The sequence below is a fragment of the Drosophila rhopaloa genome, unplaced genomic scaffold (genome assembly GCF_018152115.1).
Source record: "Drosophila rhopaloa isolate 14029-0021.01 unplaced genomic scaffold, ASM1815211v1 contig_178, whole genome shotgun sequence".
NCBI lineage: Eukaryota > Metazoa > Arthropoda > Insecta > Diptera > Drosophilidae > Drosophila > Drosophila rhopaloa.
The window spans coordinates 2,547,772-2,566,321 of NW_025335059.1; the positions used below are offsets into that span (position 1 = coordinate 2,547,772).

Here is an 18,550-nt window from a genome sequence, read left to right on the forward strand (position 1 = left end):
ATGGAGTATATTTAATATAAAAAGCGAAATGGTTGGTCTTTTTATGGCAGTTTCATTTACAGTTACTTTAAAGAAATGTTCAATTTTAAATTAATTCTTTTGTTGTTGGGTGTTTTAAGGTTTTCTAATGCCCATATTGTCCACGAGCCTGAACCGGAACCGGAGCCTGAGCCTGATCCAGATCCTGAGCCGGAACCTGAACCTGAGCCTGAACCTGAACCAGAGCCTTGTCATGAACCAGAGCCTGAACCAGAGCCTGAACCAGAGCCTGAGCCTGAGCCCGAGCCTGAACCAGAGCCTGAACCAGAGCCTGAACCTGAACCTGAACCTGAACCTGAACCCGAGCCTGAAACCGATCCGGAACACGAACCGGAACACGAACCAGTGCCTGAACCAGAGCTCAATCCCGAGCCTACGATAACGACGACAACTTCAGCGTCCATCACCGACGATTGCAATATATACTACAGAAATTACCAATGGGCTCTCCAAGACTGTGTCTGCCGTTGTTTCCAAAACGAATATCTTATGCATAATGAAAACGATCAACGAATAAAGGACGGTCAAACCCGTAAGTACATGAAACTCTTTAAAAACACACATTCGATTGTTAAAACCAATTCCAGCATTTGTGCCTGTATCGGAGGAGCTTTGCCGTAGTTTCATCAAAACAAAGTGTAGAGTGGGATTCCCCGTGGTTGCCGAATTTCCCATACCAGCTCCTTGTGGCTGCAATCGAAAGCCAGGATCAATCGCCACAGAGCGATTTTTCAGTCTTTGCCATCTGTTAAAATTTTCTTCTGAAAACAAAAAACGTAAGATCGAAAACAATTAAATAGCTGAGTAATATTAATATTTTCTATATCTCTTCAGCCTTCTTATCTTACTCTTATTGTTGGCCTATCTAAGTGAAATGAAACCAGTTGAAGTACTATTCGAACTCTTATTTAATTAGTTTTAAGTTAAATTTATATACTGCGGAGATGGTTAGTTTTAAATATAATTGTTTTAGCTGCAATTGTCAAATAAAATAATATTTTTCTACAAATGAATAAAAAAAAATGGAAAAAAAATATAAATAAAATTTTAACAAATTAAACGAATGCCTGCAAAGATTATTTCATTTTTAATATAAGCTCTTAATAAGAGGGACCCGCAGGTTATGTTTATTTTTAATTGTATGTTTTAATTATGCTTGTTATATAGGTTATATTAATTTAAATGAATTACTCTGCAAATGAATAAACATTAAGTTTAAATAAAAAGTTATTTAGTTAGGATTATTTAAATGTAGTAACTAGCTGTAATCGGAGTGTTTTTCAGCTTATTATACCTGAGGATTAAAATTTTGGAAAAAAGGAAAAAAAAAAAAAAAAAAAAAAAATGTTTTTAGTTAAAATAGTCTCCATTGTTTAGCATCGATTGGAACTTTGCACACATATGCAAATAAAACCTAAATTAAGGAAAAAATTATAAATGCAATGTTATTATAAACATTTATTTATTTTTTTAACTAATTCAATGTGTCATTTACCACAATTTACCTATAAAACAAGAGAGAACGCTATAGTCGTTCAAGAATATATATACTTTATAGGGTCGGAAACGCTTCCTTCTTACCTTTTTTTTTGTTAACATATCCTTTTTTGCAGGAATACAATATACCTTCCTTAAATTTTAATCTGTTACTATAATATTTTTTGTAACGGGTATTCAATGTTCATTTCCCCTTAAAATACCACCATATTATATCCATATGGTGCAAAAGCAATATGTTTACTTAATCGTCAACGATAGCCTTAAATAGCACTAAAAATCAACTGGGCAAATAAAAGGTTGCCCCTATATTGGAGCTATAAAGATCGGTGGATCATTCCCCAATAAGACAGTACCGAGTGCAATCCAGTTTCTCCAAGCCAATTGCAATGTTCAATATCAAGTTAATCATCCTGGTTGCCATGACCATTTCCTTGGTTCAGAGTTGTTGCATCGACGAACCCGATCAGGAAAATTGTGGATGTGGCAAGCCCAAGTGCTCCTCATGTGGATGCTGTCAATCCTGCGGATGTGGATGCAGGCCACGCCGTTGTTCTTCATGCGGTGGGTGTGGTTGTAATTAAATCAGGACTTCACGTGAGTTTTCAAAGACGAAATTAACAAGAATTCTTAATTAAAACATCCTTATTTCAGTCCAGGACATATAAGCGCCCCAGACACAGCCCGTAAGGAATTATTGTTTTTCAAATTATTTGTTTTTTCCTTTTCATTAAAGTGTTGTTACATTTTGCGAACTTTCATCTTTTTCGCACTTTGTGCGCTCAATTGTGAAGGGAGCGCTACAATGAGCAGACAATCATTTTCATTGCATTGATCACTTTTTTATTCATATCCGTTCACTCGTTGGCAAAGTAATTTCTTTGTTCTTTCTGCCACGCTTTCTTGATTTCCCCAGTTCCGCAATGGAAAACAAAAGGAAAAGTAATCATATCCGGACCCCAGTCCTTTCCCTTTTCCCCCAGATATATCTCCTTTGCACTTTTCTACGTGAATTGGTTTTTTGTTCCTTTTGCCTTCTCCTCTAGTATTCCATTTCATTTGCTGTGCATGTAGCAAAGGACTTCGCATTCTAAAGGTTGACAAATTAAGTTTTCATACTAATATTTTTTGTGATTCTTATGATCTAATCGATTTCCAATAACAATTTCTAGCAGAAATCCGATTTCAAAGAGGCAAACCTCTAAATAATTGTGATTTAATTCTCAAAAAACCTGCATATAAATTTTGTTTTGTATTTTTGGGTCGATTTTGCAATATTTTTATAAGCGGTTACTTTTCCAAATTTTTCAAAAATCGTTATGCAAAAAGGTGTCCAAAAACTGCACATTTAGGCCGATAACTTTTCTCACAGACATCCGATATTAAAGAGGCATACTTCTAACTGATTGTGGATTAATCTTCTAAAAATCTGTGTATAAATCTTGGTTTGTATTTTTGGATCGATTTTTCGTATTTTTATCTTTACTTTTTCAAATTTTCGAAAAATGGATTTCCAAAAACTGTACTTCTGTCTTTTGATTCAATAGGTTAGAAAATATTGCCCATAGCAGTGAACGCTGTCCTCAATTTTTGCCGTTCATATACAATTTAATTTGAGATACAGAGTAACTAAAATTTGAATTTAAATATTAGTTTTTATCTTTGCTTCAATTTTTGAATTACAATAATTAATACTTATTGCAGTGGGTATGAAAAGGTTTCTTGACCGGGACCATGTTCCCTCAGTTAATCTTTTCAGTATGACGCAAGCTGTATTTCCACCTGAGATACCAGATCGGGAGCCAGTTGGTGTCTACCTTATATAAATGTAGAAATAGACTACCCACCTGGTAGCAGAGTGGAGACGGCAGGACATCTTTGCCTAATAACCCTAAAAGCCTTATCGAGTCATTTAGTACAAAAACAAGCAATTAAAATGATGAATATACAATAAACGTGAATTGTGTATACAAACACACTCGCACCCAACCACTGCCTCTCAAATAAAGGATAGCTCCTTGCGTTCCATACATTTTATATGCTAATGAGCGGCACACAAAAATAAAAGAGTCGAATTTTTTGGGAATAAAATGAAAGGAAAAAAGGCGAACATACATTTGCCTAATGAAAATAGCGCCATTAAAATGGGAAAAACAACTTTAGATACCGAAATTCGAAACACGGCGAGTTTTGGCAATTAAAAGGATACGAATGGAACAAGCTCCTATCAACTACCCGCTGCGATGTTGAATATGTATGCGTTGTATATATGTGTGTAGGTATATATCTCCATGATCGCCTAGCAAATTAGAGATTAACACGCATGTGTCGTCCTTTTTGGGTAGTCCTCTGACTTTTAGTTCATTGACCGCCGCTGGGCAATAAAAGTAAATGACTTCGAAAACTTGGCGGCCAGTTTTATAACTTAACGAATTAGAGCAATTTGAAAAGACTATAAAAACGTCCGGAAAACCGCAGAGGTATGTTGAAAATTTTTTGAAAATTTCCAGTGGCGCGTGCCGACTCAGGTAAATTTGGCTGGAACAGGGGTGTGTTTAATAGGCCACGACGGACATTAGAACCTGGGGGATAAGAGGACGCATATCAGTGGAAATTAAGTGCATTTCGAGGACTTCAAACTTGGACAGTGGAAATGGAACAGACACACCCGTGCCAGGATATAATTTTACTGCATATATATACGCAAACATATTAATTAATTCGAGGCCTATGCGCCTGTCAGATGTCAGTAGTGCATCGCAATCGCATCTCGGCCTAAACTGAGTTCCACTCGGGTCGGGTCAACAACTTAATTATAGTGCGAGTGCGAGTGTGCCTGTGTTTTGCATTTCCATATCCAATTTATTGTTTGTTTCTCCAATTGTCCGACCGCCCCGCCCCGCACTAATTTGATAATTGCAATTGCGTGTGTGCATTTGCGGTCGACGGCTCGTTAGTCAGTCTGAAGGCTTAATTGGCCTTTAATTTGTTGCAAATTTACCGCGGACCAATAACACTGCCCAATAGTGTCGACATAATGTTCGAATTACAATTACAACTGTATCGACCCTGCCTAATATATTATGGATAGTATTTTAAATGTGATTTGCACTAGCGATTACAATGAGTTGGCCGTCACTCTTTGCCGGAAATTATCCGCACAAAGCTTGAAAAGCCAAATAAAATGGTTGAGTGACAATTGGCTAAGCGGAATTGATTGATGAGACAGCCCAAATGTAGCTAAAACTTTGACAGATTGCCCAGAGATAACTGCTGAATGTGAGATAGAGGCATAAAGAGGGATCCTTATCAGACTCGTCCTGGCACGAGTCGAACAAATATTGTGACAGGAAAGGGGTCACAAATGTAAATGCGTGCAGCTTATTGACATTAATGTAACAATTGTCAAAGGATTTATTAACAGCCCGAAGGGGATGGCGGTGGCGCGAAGGGTGCGGCAACTTCGGTGGTGGCTCTAAGTGCTATCAATCATTTGATTGATATTAATGAGCTAAAATTTGCATTATTCCAATGAGGATCACATGTTTTAGTAGAGTTGAAATTTATAAACCAGTGAGTTTGCCAAATGTTTGCATAAATTTCAAACGTAATTAAGTTAACCGAGCACGATTTTCCATTAGCAATGGGAAAACTCAATTTGAAATGTATTCGCAATCAGAGTCCGTCCTTCGGCTGGTACACAAATAAATTATAACGAATTTGCACAGACACCGAAAAAATCCTCAGATATCGAACCAGGCCGAAAAGAAAAGAAAAAACTCAAATGTAACAAGAAGATCAACAACAAAGCCGCAGGAATACAAATTACCAGGCCACAAAAAGCCAGACAGCACCGCTCACATCCTGAATTTACAAATATACTCGTAGATGTACACACCGCTCACTTACTCAGCCATATAAATGCACAGTTTGTGGTGCATATAAAAAGCGGAAAGCAAATTTGAATTTTTAAATTAGTTTTGTTAACTTTGCCCGTTGTTGTGGAGTCGCTCTGGCAGGGCCTGGAAATGTTTAACGACTCGTAAGGAAATTGCAAAGTAAAATGTCTTCAGGAATTCCACATTTTCCGTATTCGTAATAAAAAGGCGAAGGAAACCGGCAACAAATGCGGCAAAGAAAAACCACAAGATGGCGTTGAGTGGGCGGATGGCTGGTTGGGTGGGTGATTGGGTGGTTGTGTGTTTTGGTAAGTTGGGGGTGGTTCCCTGGCTGACTGCTGAAAATGGCGAATTAAATTTGAAATTGCGGTCGGTTGTTAGAGGATAGAGACGGAAATACCCAAGGAGGGAGACAGAAAGATGGAAACTGTCACAGTAAGTTGAGGTAAAAGTTGCGTCTGGCATTGCTTTTGTTGTGTAAAATATGGAAAAATGTCTCCTCACCGGATAATGTGCGGAAAGGTATGCGACTGCTGCTTATGCATACCAAATGTGTGTGACGACCCCGCAGTACCGCCCCGCCCATGCCACGCCCACCGCCATAGAGCGCATCCGAGGCGGCAGCAAGTTTATTTGTTTTGTCAGTCGCTGCACGCAGCTTGGAGACCAGTTGATGGCTTGGAAAATAAGCTCAGGGCTTTCTCTAGAATTATTCTTATACCGCTATGGCCCATCCCTTCACCTCATTTGAAATGCAAAGCAGCACTTTGGTTAAAAAAAAATTAAAATCATGTTATTCTTACCTCAATTTGGAGTAAAAGCAAATAATAATTTACCTCTTGTGCCAAAGATTTCAAATGATTTTATGTTGTCCTTGCAATGCGAATCTTGCAATCTTGGGATTCAAAACAAATCTTGGCATTAAATTAATATTATTTTCAACGTATACAATTGCATATATACAAAATTGTAGAACGTTTATTTAATAAAATCAAAGTAAGAAATTTCATATCTTTTTAGATTGATTTTTTTATAGGAAATAAAATTAAATATCAATTATCCAAATCTCTCTAATGTTTCTAACATTTTAAATTAATTTCAACTTATAAAACGAAATAGTTTTAATGCACATCAATCAATTTTTCACATTTAAAAAATTGATCAAACCAAATAAATGCAAGGAAATAAAAATTAAATGCTGGCCAATCAGCACAAAGAGACTTTCCATAAACATACCGACCAAAAACACACATGATGACCACAAAGCCAGAGCAGAAAGCAAAAGAGATAACACGACAAATCGCAAAAAAAAAAGACTTTGTGCAATTTATTTTGCCAAGTAAAATTACTTGTCGCCTGGAGGGAATGACGTAAAACATGGATGGGGATCCACTGCACTTACGGGACAGGGGTATTTAGCTATATATATATATATATGTGTGTGTATGTGGATGGGTGGGCGTTCAAATTGGACAAACAACAACAAAGGCGGTGGCACACTCAAAGTGAACGCCATGTCACGGAAAATATTCAAATTAGCTTTAACATGTCTCGTTTTGTGTGCAGTAGCTCATATTTTGCCTTTGGTGCGAAATGTTGCAATCAAAAATTGGTTGACGACCCTCATCTTTCCCCCGATGAAAAGATGAAAGACGCCGGGCTAGATTGGAGCTGGCTATAAAGTAAGAGCCGGAAAACTTTTGATGCTGTTTGCTGTTTGCTACTTTTCACATTTCCCTGTCAGCATCGTTCTGACCGCAGTGTGTTCCTTTTCATTTAAACTTTTTTGTTTTTTGCTGTGCCGCTTTTGATTTCAGGACAGGTCGAGGACATGAACACTTTTCCATTTTTCTCGGTTTGTCAGCCAATTTCTTCAGATTCCAGTTGATAAAAACTCTGATTGGCTCCCGGCGTTGGAAAACAAATTATCATAATCCGACACAGAGAACAAATATGAGGCAATAAAAATGTATGATAAATGTTAAGCATTGTTGATTAGCTAATATCAAAAGTAATGCAAACTTTTCGAATATCAAATCCATTTATAAAAATCATTTAATTTCATCATCTAATAATCAACATGGATTTTCAGACTTAAGAAATGTTTTAACTATGTGCTTATGTGTTAATAATTCTGGATATTTACATGAAAAAGTTGATTTGCATTAGTTTACAAAGTATTTTTTTGATTAAACTGGTATTAGATTAGAAGATCCTTAAAGAATAACATTATTTTTTGTGCAGTGCCTTATGACTGTCAGAAGGACAGCTGCTCAAGTATTCGAACAAAAAGTTTTCCATCTCGAGTTTTGGCCCTTGGTTTGCATACAAATGTGTAAGGTTAAAACTAATTAAATGTGCCAAGTAGGCGACTCGTTCTTGTTGCTCGAGCGGTTGGGTTTTATTTTTCATTTTATTTCGCCGTGGCACAGATTCAGATTGGGGCGACGGCTTGACAAATGGATGTGGGTGTCAAAGAGCTTTGATAACTCGCAGGCAATGGCTGCTCTAAACAAATGGCGCCATCAATTTCGAGGTGTGGCCTGTCCGGAGTTGGCGTGGCCCTTCAGTCGGAAAAGCGGGGAAATGCGGGGAAAGCCGGGGAAATGTACAAGCTAATTTTCATGCTCGGCACGCGCACAAATACCAGGAGGTGGTTGATTCACTTGGTTGGCTGACTGGCTGACTGGCATATTAGAGTAATTAAATGCCAAACGCAAACTTAATTGGAACGACTGTCTGAGTGCGAGAGAGCCGGCAGTAAAATAAAAAAAAGTCCCCATAAAACTTAACTTGAACGGCGACCATTTTGCGGGCATTACTTAACATCGCATCGCAGTGCGTGCCTATTTATTTAACAAATTAGCATAATTGTTCACAAAATAAAATTCAACTTAAGTACAAATGATGGCCAGCGTTGTTAATTAACATGTGGGTGCAGGCAGGACATCCGAAATGGGGGCGGAGTTTATCCCGCAGCGCAAATTAGTTGTATACGCCAATGCTAATTGCGAAATAGCATGTCCTTTGGCAATGAAAAAAGCTCCCGTTACGGGGGAAAATATATGAAAATTGTTTTGACTTTAGATAAGCGACAAAGTCGACCCGACTGATGGGCTGGGCCCCGAGAATATGCCGTGATAGAGGGAGCCGGCGAAACGACAATCAAATTTATGACCTGCAGTTGAAGATGGGACTTAAGCGCCACTTGACGAGTTTAATTACCGGGCTGCAGCATTGCGAAGGCTGTATTTAACCATAGTTACGAAGGGGGCCAGCTGTTCGAGTGGCCTGCGAGATCGCATCTTCCCAACCCCTTTCGCCTTTGTATGTATCTAAGCATCTGACTCCGGCTGTGCGGCTTTGTGTGTGTCCATCTGAGATAAGCTTTGTCACCAGTTTGCTGACAACACGCAATGACAACTTTGCCGGGCTACCTATGAAGTTGTTCTGCCCCTGTTTTGTCCGATTTTCAGCAGCAGATACAGCCAGTCGTGTGTATATATGTTCAAAGGCAATTTCGAGCGGCACACACAATGACAAGTGCCATCGTCCTCGTCATTATTGTCAGAGTCATTGTCCACGGATCGCCTTGGCCCCTTGGTTTCGTCCTTTTCCTTTGTTTAAAGTGTCGGCTGGCCCACCATTGTCCTTGTTGTTGGCATTGAAAAGTCGCTATTGCGACGCTTATCGCGCAAACAATTTAACAAATGGCCAAAATTATTGGCTAATATTATTGAGTTCGATAAGAATAGCAAGCGAAATTGTCAAACATTATTGGCCCTAATCGAACCCACCATGTAGTTTTACTAAATGGAATTGAGATATTAAGAGATGACAACGAATAGGAGATAAATAGTCCGAAGAGAGAGAAGATATGCAGTAGTCCGATAAAGTATGCTATAATATCACTGCAATATTATGCTTTTTAAAAAATAAAAACAAAATTGGCAATTTTGAAAAGGTGTCGATAAGACATATGTATTTATATTGTACAATAAGACTAAGACTAATATTTTAATGGTACATATTCATTGGTACAGCATCAGCATATCTTAGTACCTGAATGTTAGCTGTAAATATTTATAAGCTATTCATTGGTACTTTTTAAAATTTGGAAAATGTATCTATTTTAGGGTTACCTAAAGTTATTAATTAATATTTAACTTATTTGGAAGTATATATAAATTATCTTAAAATATAACATTTAATTTAATATTTCCCTATGTCCTTCACTTATTTCGATTATCATTGCCTCGAACCCGGTAGTAAACCTCGGTGAGCTTTTCAAGCTTTTCCTGTTATTGCGTATACGCAATGGGGTTGTTGGCAAACCAACCACCCGCAGACACACCACCCCCTTGCATACATGTTTCCTTGGGCGAGTGTGTATGTGTGCGTTCGTCGCACGCACACTGATTCCATTACCCGCACACATGGACAGCTGTGCGTTTGGTACGCCGAGTTATGCTGATATGTTGCTCCGCATCCGCCGGATTATGCTCGCCTGGTATGAAATCTACCACGAAAGAATGTGTACGAATATGTGACGGACGAATACACGTGTCGCCGGAATACACATGCCGAAAGTGGCCGTGTGTGCGAGATGCTGCCACGCACACAAGGACGAGGCCAAAGACACAGGACGCAGGCTCTCTTTCTCTTTGGAAGGGTGTGTGCGAGTCGCGACCTTGAGCACGAGTAGCGCAATTAATGATGCCGCAAGAGCAACCCCTAAATCAACACCATCCAATACAACTCGGTTCAAAATTATAAAAACAAAAAGTCTTTAGAAACATTAAATCTTGCATCTTTTTTTTTTGAAACTTAATTACTTTGTTGTATTATATTTTATAATATATTTTATATTAATACGGGATTCGAAGGTAAGCCTTCGATTTCCGTCACCAAGGTGATAAAATTGCAATATATTTTTTAATATTCCTCAAATTTCAGGCGGGTAAAGGATAATACAACAGATTCCCTTGGTCCAGAATTTAGAATTTGGGTGTTTTTCAGAACAAATGGTTTTTGTAGCATACTTTTTTAAACCACATTTTCAAGAACTTTTCACCCGAGGGATAAGAAGAAACTTTCGAGTTGCGCAAAGTAAAATCGTTAGATTACTTTGCAATGCCCCCTGGTACATGAGAACTAGAGACATCGAAAGAGATCTTAAAATTCCTAAGATAGGCGATGTATGTAGGACACACGCGGAAAATTACATCAGACGACTTGGCTCTCACCCTAACTCCCTGGCCAGAAGACTTACTAGTAGACCAACAAAAAGAAGACTGAAAAGATTCCACCCACACGATCTTCCATCGAGATATATATAAATATAAATTAATATTATTATTTCCAAGCTAAAAATTATATACTCTTGAACAAGAAATTTGAATTATTGTATATTATATTATACTTATGCTATCAATATTATATTTACCACCTGGTCAAGCTGCCACATAGGTAGCAGAAAACTTGTTAAACTTTAAATAAAAATATACTTTTACAAAAAAAAAAAAAAAAAAAGAAGAAACTGAACTCGCGTTCATAATTCAAGGGATATAAAAATGTATCTGTGAATATTTTTTTTTGCCCGCAACTGTAGCTACAAAACACCCGGGGTTGGCGCGTCAATGTAAAGACGTAGTAATGGACGCTCCGGCTGGTGATTCTGTTCGCCTGGCTCACTAAGGTTGCTCCTAGTTACGACGTAACTGTTAACCGGTTTGGGCCATCGCCGGCACTGCTCCCGCATGTTAGCGTTATGTAATGGCCTCGACAGTGGGTAACGTGAAAAACCCGGCCCAGTCGGTGGGCGGGCAGCTATACTCCGCCCCGTAGATCACGCCCTAGTGGACGACATGCGCACTGTCTCTGATTCGATGGGCCACCTACCCGGATTTCTGGTCGCCTGGTAATCCTTGGGCGTTACCTTAAGAAGGGTTAAACCGCTGATGGACACGTGTCTGTCTATTTGAATGTGTTGCCGCTGCTGCTGCTGCAGAGGTTCTTGGTCAGGTTCTTGGCAAAAATCAGAAAGAACCAGTACGGCGGTGCGACGCTCGTTTTGGGCGCCACCCAATGCCCGCACTCGCTAATTGAAACGCTCCGCAGGACGTGGAGGTTGCCTGTGCCTGCGACCCACCCACTTGGGCGGGCATAATCGCGGCACGCCATCCACAGGGGCGTAGTCCCTGCGACCGTGTCCGCGCTGCAGTGGTGGTCAGTGCTGGGAGAATTTTAGCTGTAAATATTTGTAAGTATTTTGGGTTTATTTTAAATATTATAAACAAAATGTAACCCCAAATATTCCGGGAATAATAATATTTTTAAAGCATTTTTTGAAACTAAAAAACATAAGCAGACCTTCTTTTTGGTGGTTTTACTTATTATACATTGTTTACATATTTTGTATTAGCGATTCAACGGCCAGAACAGCAACACTAAGGGTTGAAGTGCCGAGGACACGCTCCTGCCATCGAAACCCACCCCTAAAGAAAAGTGTGGCAATGTCAAGCGACACTCCCCTCGCACACAAACATACAGGCAGACATCCGAGTCCTTTCGCTTTTAATGTATTCTCTGGGTAAGTCCTCTGAATCACACATTCCATTCTCTTATTCTCATTGCTGTGCGCCTGGCAGCAGACTTCAAGCGGAATTTCCTTTCGTTTGACTGTAAATTTTATTTTATGAGTGTTCAACATTTTTGTTATTACTTTGAAATCATTTAAAACCGACAGTTGAATAGTGAAAACAAATCCAATTTTCAAATATAAAAATAGGAAATTAAAATAATCTTTATATTTGCTTACATTTAATAACCCTACGTAGATTTAAATAACGCTGATTTAACAAGGGCATGTATTATTTGATTTTCTAAGACAGATAAGAAAAATGTGAAATTGCTAAATCCTTTAAAATCCTTCCTTTGGTCTTGCATAGGAAAGCGTGTTCTACAATTTGATAAATAAATTGCCATTATAAATAACAAAAGAGGGACATATATTTTGAAAGAAGACCACCAAACAAGAACCAAATTTAAACTTCATAGGTCTTTTCTACGTTAAGTTTGGTAAAAATAATTATATTTTTTAAAAAAGAAATATTTTATTTAAATGTCCAAGCGATATTAATACTAAAATATAAATATTAAACATCTCTAAGGCAAACATAATAGAGATTAGCTCTTAAAGACCTTCACCTCAAGGCATAATTCACGGTAGCTTTCACTACCTTTTACCACCTAATAAAGGTTCTTAGTTAGTTGACACTTAAATTATAAATTGTATTTTATAGGGACAATTACAAGTTTTAATAATAGCACTTGTAATATCACTTGATAGTTTAAAAAAGTTAACGGTTCACGTAAAACCACTAAATTCACTAGCGCCAGAAAACATCGATAAAAACTAAAAAAATCGATTGTGGCTCATCACCATTGATTGTGTCCACCTCTTGAAATTTAATTTAAGCAATTGACAATTGTTTTTTTGGCGTGTGAACAATGGAGCGATCCGGAGTGTTTGAGCAGCTGGCCTGAGTGCCGGCTGCCCCAATCCCCCGGAAACCGACTCCGTCAGAGGTCCAGAACGCCAACCGCCGCCAAACGAATCGCACGCACATCTGGCAGTCGACTGTAAACAAACCCGAGATATGATAATAGTCTGATACTGATTCGGTGTGCGTATTATGCAAAAACTAGTTTGAGAGCACGAACACCGCGCCGGTTGTTGAACTCTTGACACTTGACTGGTTGGCTGGCCGGCCAAATTGGAGAATCGCCCGCGGGTTCAATAAGAATCGGCGAATTGGTCGAGTCAGCACCTCTGGGAATTCAATCCGCCAAAGTGATCGAAACGAGCCACATGTATGCCTACAAAATGGGTAGAGTTCCAGAGCTGGTTATATGGTAAGTAAATATATAATGCAACTGATTTAACTAAACTAATCCCGTCCTCAATCTCGGAAACAGCTCCCTCATCGTGGTCAGTCTACTGGTCATTCACTTCTTCTCGGATTTGCTGCGAGCCTTTCTTGGAGGCTACTACAACAAGGATGTGACCCTTTCCCAGCTGGTGGAGGCCCAGAGCTCGGATTACGCCTGGCTGCTGAAGCTACTAGTCAATTGCTTTGGCTACAGCTGCGTCTTTGTGCCGGGTTATTTGATTTACAAATATGTCGGAAGGATCAATTACCTAGAGAGGGGCAACCAGACCCTCCTGCACAGAGCCATCAACATGTGCATCACGGGAAACTCTGGATACGATCAACTGGATGCGGGAGGTAGCTCTACGGATAAAGATCGTCCAGCTGCTTCTGCGGCCCCCAAACGAACAAGTTCTCAGGAGGCAGTGCAGCTTTTTTGGTGCTTTGGCGGACTGATGGTCTCCTATCTCACCTGGGGCGTGCTGCAGGAGAAGATAATGACGCAGCACTATCTTAATTTCGCGGGAGAGAGTTCGAAGTTCAAGGACTCTCAGTTCCTGGTGTTTTCAAACAGATTGCTGGCCTTTTTGGTGGCTTTGGCTTACCTGCAATGGCAACCCTCACCTGTGCGACATCGGGCTCCACTGTACAAGTACTCCTATGCCTCCTTCTCGAACATAATGAGCGCCTGGTTTCAGTATGAGGCCCTAAAGTTCGTCAACTTCCCCACTCAGGTGCTGGCTAAGTCCTGCAAAATCATACCCGTGATGCTGATGGGAAAACTGATGTCTAAGGCTAAATACGAGAGCTACGAGTACGTCACGGCCATCCTCATTTCTCTGGGCATGATCTTCTTCATGAGCGGGTCCTCGGACAGCAGCAAAGCCAGCGGTGTCACCACGCTTACGGGTATCTTCCTCCTCTCCATGTACATGGTCTTCGACAGCTTCACTGCCAACTGGCAGGGATCGCTATTCAAGAGCTACGGCATGACTTCGCTGCAGATGATGTGCGGCGTGAATCTGTTCTCCTCAATCTTTACTGGAGCCTCGCTCTCCATGCAAGGCGGATTCATGGACTCGTTGGCATTTGCTACAGAGGTGGGTGTACATAAAATATATACAATATTGCTAACTTATCTTCAGTAATGTGAGGCTAACCCAAAAACCACGCTTGTCAAACATTTTTTTTTAATTAAAAGTCCTATCTCACCTTCTATATATTTATTTCTAGCATCCAAAGTTCGTGTTTGATATGGTTGTGCTTTCTATTTGCTCAGCCGTCGGCCAATTGTTTATCTATCACACAATTGATGTCTTCGGCCCAGTTGTGTTTACGATAATAATGACGCTGCGCCAGGTGAGTCCAATCTGTTTGGAAGTGGAATGGGGTTTGATTACTCAACTGTCTGCTTACACTAAATTTTATTCTATTTGTTGCAGGCCGTGGCCATCATGCTCTCTTGCTTCATCTACCACCACCATAGCATTTCGGTGTTGGGCATCTTCGGTGTTCTCATCGTTTTCGTGGCCATCTTTCTGAGGGTCTACTGCACCCAGAGGATGAGAGCCATGCGCAAAAGGGCAGAGGCTAACAAGCCCAAAATGGCTGTCTAACCAGAGACATGAGCTCGTCTCGAATAGAACGCACAGACTTCCTAGCTCATCTAATTATTGTACTAATAGAAGCTCATGGTAGATCCCACTTCCAAAGCCCAAACAGAGGCTGATTGGTCTCCCCAAAAAGTGTACAGTTTTGTTTTTCTAGTTCTAAGTTGAATGTATACTTATAACCGTAAGCGTAGACGCCTAACAAACAATTTGTGTGCTTAAATAAACCTTTTTATATGTATGTATGTATACTGCAGAAGAAATAGCAATTTTTCTTCGATTTATTTCAATAAGCCTTAAACTCGATACATAAATGGTATTTACTAGACTGATTTGATAATGGTTTATTATTATCAAATATTTCTAGGAATTCACGTTTGATTTTCTTCAAGCTGAATTTTTGTTGCTATAAACAGCTTAACTATATTTGGCATAATTTTGAAATAATAATGTCTTTATATTCCACTTAATCAAATTGGTTTATTGATTCACAGCTTGTTGAGGTGATTCATAGCCTAATTTGAAATAAATATTGGTTTGGTTTTATTTTTTGAAAAGTTTAATAAAATATTGCAATTCAAAACAAACTATTAATAACTGTAATCCTACATTTTATTAGCTAACAAAAAGTATTTAATAGCATTAATTTTTCTGAAAAACAAACTGCCTCAAGTTGTAAGAAAAAATTGATTAATGTGAAAAGCATCCGTGCATCCCCTGACAACTAATTAGCTTGGCTCCCATATTAGCGGCATTCGGTGCAGTCGGTAAACTCGACATTGACCCACTTTCGGGTTACATTTTTGGCAGAAATGAGTTTTTGGCCAAAACAGCAATGGGTGAGAGCTACCATCAGTGGTTCAGGTCAATGCACATGAGTCGCCGAGTGTAACATGTTTTTTCTTCGCTATTGTTGTGCCATGTGGGCGATTATACTGATGATGATGAGGTTGACGATGCCGGTGGCTTGGGTGGGCGGCCTGAATTACCATATCAAAACAATGCCCTGGAAAAATTCGAGCCAATAAAAAAGGGCATTATGCAATCGCCGGTGTCTGGCTGCCTTCTAAGGGAATAGCAACCAATTTGCCAAATGCGAGTTGGTTTTTTTCGCACACGGGCAAGGTGATAAGTTGGGGCGTACTCCGCATTAGAGGAATAGTTTGTGCCCATCCCGCCGAGCGTGCAGAAGTCTTTCAGCAATCGAATCGCGTTTCCAACATGCAACTGTTCCTTCTACTCCTCCTGGGAGCCTTGGGCTATTCGTTGGCCTATCCGCGCAGCTATAGTTACGAGTATCCCCGGCGAAGGTCCTACTCTCCCTCGTACTCCGGTAATTCCTACAGCTCCCTAGGCAGTCGGAAAGCCAGGGAGGAAACAACCACTAACAAATCGGACAAGGAAAATGCCAAGTTTGCCGGAGCATCCAATCAGGAGCTGGATGAATCCGGTGATGAACGCACACTGCTGCTCAAAAAGAAATTGAAGAGATTGGCGCGACCATACCTGGGAGGATATGGTGGATACGGAGGATACGGTGGATACGGTGGATATGGCGGATACGGTGGTGGTCCCTGTGGCCCATTTGGCCGTGATGCCAAGGGTGGTCAGAAGGATCCCGATGAGCAGGGACGTTTCCTGTTCGACGTGAATGTGGTGAAAGTTTATCCTGGCGGATGTCGCGGCTATGGAGGAGGTGGACTCGGTGGCCTAGGCGGAGGTCTCCTGTCAGATCCCCTTCCCCCAGTTCAGCCCATTCCAGTGCCTGTGCGTCCGTACGCTCCATTTGCCACCTGGCTGTCGCTCTTTGCTCCGGGAATTCTTAACTCTGCAACAGTGCCTGGTGTTCCCATCAGAGATCCCCTGAGGGATCCAATTCGTCCTGCTGGTGATCCGCAGAGCGATCCTGAAGTGGATCCCGCCTATGCGGCACCTCCTCCAGTGCGTCGACCTGTTCCCAATCGTGTCTACTACGATTCTGCGGGAGCGGTAAGTTAGAAAAGGATATTGGAAAAACCCATAAACCTATTACTATTTTTCTATAAATACTTATATTTATCTTTCCATTTGACTTCAGCCTCCTGTGACACCTGCTCAATTAGTGGGAGGCGTGGCCACCACCGTGAACGGAATCATTCAGCAATTGACGGGTCAGGTGCAACCAGTTTACCAAACGGGAGCCTATCGGTCGAGGGATCAGCGAAGCAGCTACGGATAGTCACCTCTAAACGAATTTTCATATAGCGATATATTTTTAATGTAAATAGACTTAAGAAATATAATAAGAACGATTTTATATACGGAATGCTTTTTTAATTTACCTAACGGCGTTTACTTCGGAAAAAATGGGGAAATGATTATTTTAAAAAAAAAAAATTATACATTAATGGAAAGTATTTATCGAAAAACGGTCAACATTTCGGATCGAAAAAAATAGGGATCAAAAGCGTTTTTTAACAGAAAGTTTTGAAATTAAGTTGCTCTTTTTAGAAATATTTATTTTTTTCTTTATTTTTTTTTTGATGTTATTGCTCTGTTTTCTTAACCTGCCACAGACAAAGCCTGAAAAATGACTTGTTATTGCACCAGTTTGCTTCTCCATTCGTATTCAAATTACCTCCCAACAAGATTGAAGCAAGGAATTCCCCAAAACATTTCCAGGCGATGGATTAGTCAGGCCAGCGCATAAATCTCGGATCTATGGCCATTAAATTTATGCACGTCGCGTCTGCTTCATAAAAATCAGTAAGAGCAGAGCCACAAAGGCAGCGCCAAGGACAATATTCCCCACAGAGAAACCGGATTTCAATTATCTTAAAGTGAGCTTATTATTTCTGGTTTATGTTGTTTTGTGTATTTTACAATCTACAAAGTGCGAATCACAATTACTTTACAGGCCAGGTGGTAAGGTTTAGGAGCTTTCATTTGCCGAAGAAACCGCCACCGCCTCCGTAGCCTCCGCCTCCGTTGTAATATCCATTCGAGTACTGCGACTGGCTGTACTGGCCGCCGTAGGATCCACCCTGGTTGTAGTAGGATCCGCCGCCGGGATAGAATCCTCCATGATGGTGGGGCCTGTGTCCGAAGCCGGAGTAGCCTCCTCCTGGATAGTAACCGCCTCCGTAGCCACCGCCTCCGAAGCCACCTCCGTAGCCGGGAGTAACCGCCATATCCGCCGGGGTAGCCGCTGGCATAGCCACCAGGATAGCCGCCGCCTCCTCCGAATCCGCTATAGAGGCCACCGCCCACTCCGATCCCGGCACTCAGGCCCACACTGCTGCCGAATCCGCCACCCAGAAGTCCCAAGGTACGACCTTCGGCCTTGACGGGCGCCGGTGCCGCCTGACCTTGACCGGCGATCAGCAAAAGAGCCAGCATCTGTAAGGTGACCAAGCCAATTAAGTGCATCCGAATCAGATCGGAAATAGCAGGCACACTTACACAACTCACACGAACCACAGCCATTGCGATATCGAGCGCTTCTTGGTCGAAACTAAATTGCAATTGTTGAGGGCCTGCCGCTTTTATACCTCCGTTTCAATCTGGCCAAGAAGCCTCAAGTACGCGCCAC

General features: G+C 40.7%; 5 protein-coding genes across 5 annotated transcripts; 4 read left to right on the plus strand and 1 right to left on the minus strand.

The window, feature by feature from the left end:
• Nucleotides 1-908, plus strand: LOC108040550 (salivary glue protein Sgs-5-like). Its single transcript, XM_017118057.2, has 4 exons — nt 1-5; nt 120-571; nt 627-815; nt 874-908. The coding sequence occupies exons 1-4, from the start codon at nt 1-3 to the stop codon at nt 906-908; spliced, it is 681 nt and encodes a 226-aa protein (XP_016973546.2).
• A 1,005-nt stretch (nt 909-1,913) lies between these two features.
• Nucleotides 1,914-2,204, plus strand: LOC108040551 (keratin-associated protein 5-3). Its single transcript, XM_017118058.2, has 2 exons — nt 1,914-2,112; nt 2,191-2,204. The coding sequence occupies exons 1-2, from the start codon at nt 1,926-1,928 to the stop codon at nt 2,202-2,204; spliced, it is 201 nt and encodes a 66-aa protein (XP_016973547.2). The 5' UTR covers nt 1,914-1,925.
• A 10,681-nt stretch (nt 2,205-12,885) lies between these two features.
• Nucleotides 12,886-15,242, plus strand: LOC108052430 (adenosine 3'-phospho 5'-phosphosulfate transporter 1). Its single transcript, XM_017134825.2, has 4 exons — nt 12,886-13,352; nt 13,416-14,469; nt 14,603-14,728; nt 14,812-15,242. Exons 1-4 carry the CDS (start codon nt 13,309-13,311, stop codon nt 14,983-14,985), a joined length of 1,398 nt encoding a protein of 465 aa, XP_016990314.2. The 5' UTR covers nt 12,886-13,308; the 3' UTR covers nt 14,986-15,242.
• A 920-nt stretch (nt 15,243-16,162) lies between these two features.
• LOC108052426 lies at nt 16,163-17,284 on the plus strand. Its single transcript, XM_017134821.2, has 2 exons — nt 16,163-16,968; nt 17,057-17,284. Exons 1-2 carry the CDS (start codon nt 16,201-16,203, stop codon nt 17,195-17,197), a joined length of 909 nt encoding a protein of 302 aa, XP_016990310.1. The 5' UTR covers nt 16,163-16,200; the 3' UTR covers nt 17,198-17,284.
• Nucleotides 17,285-17,782: 498 nt separating this feature from the next.
• On the minus strand, nt 17,783-18,454 carry LOC108052424 (pupal cuticle protein Edg-91). The gene is given in 3 exon segments (XM_017134818.2): nt 17,783-18,134; nt 18,136-18,357; nt 18,421-18,454. Coding segments are annotated over 3 exon segments (480 nt in total). The 5' UTR covers nt 18,445-18,454; the 3' UTR covers nt 17,783-17,900.
• Nucleotides 18,455-18,550: the final 96 nt, after the last annotated feature.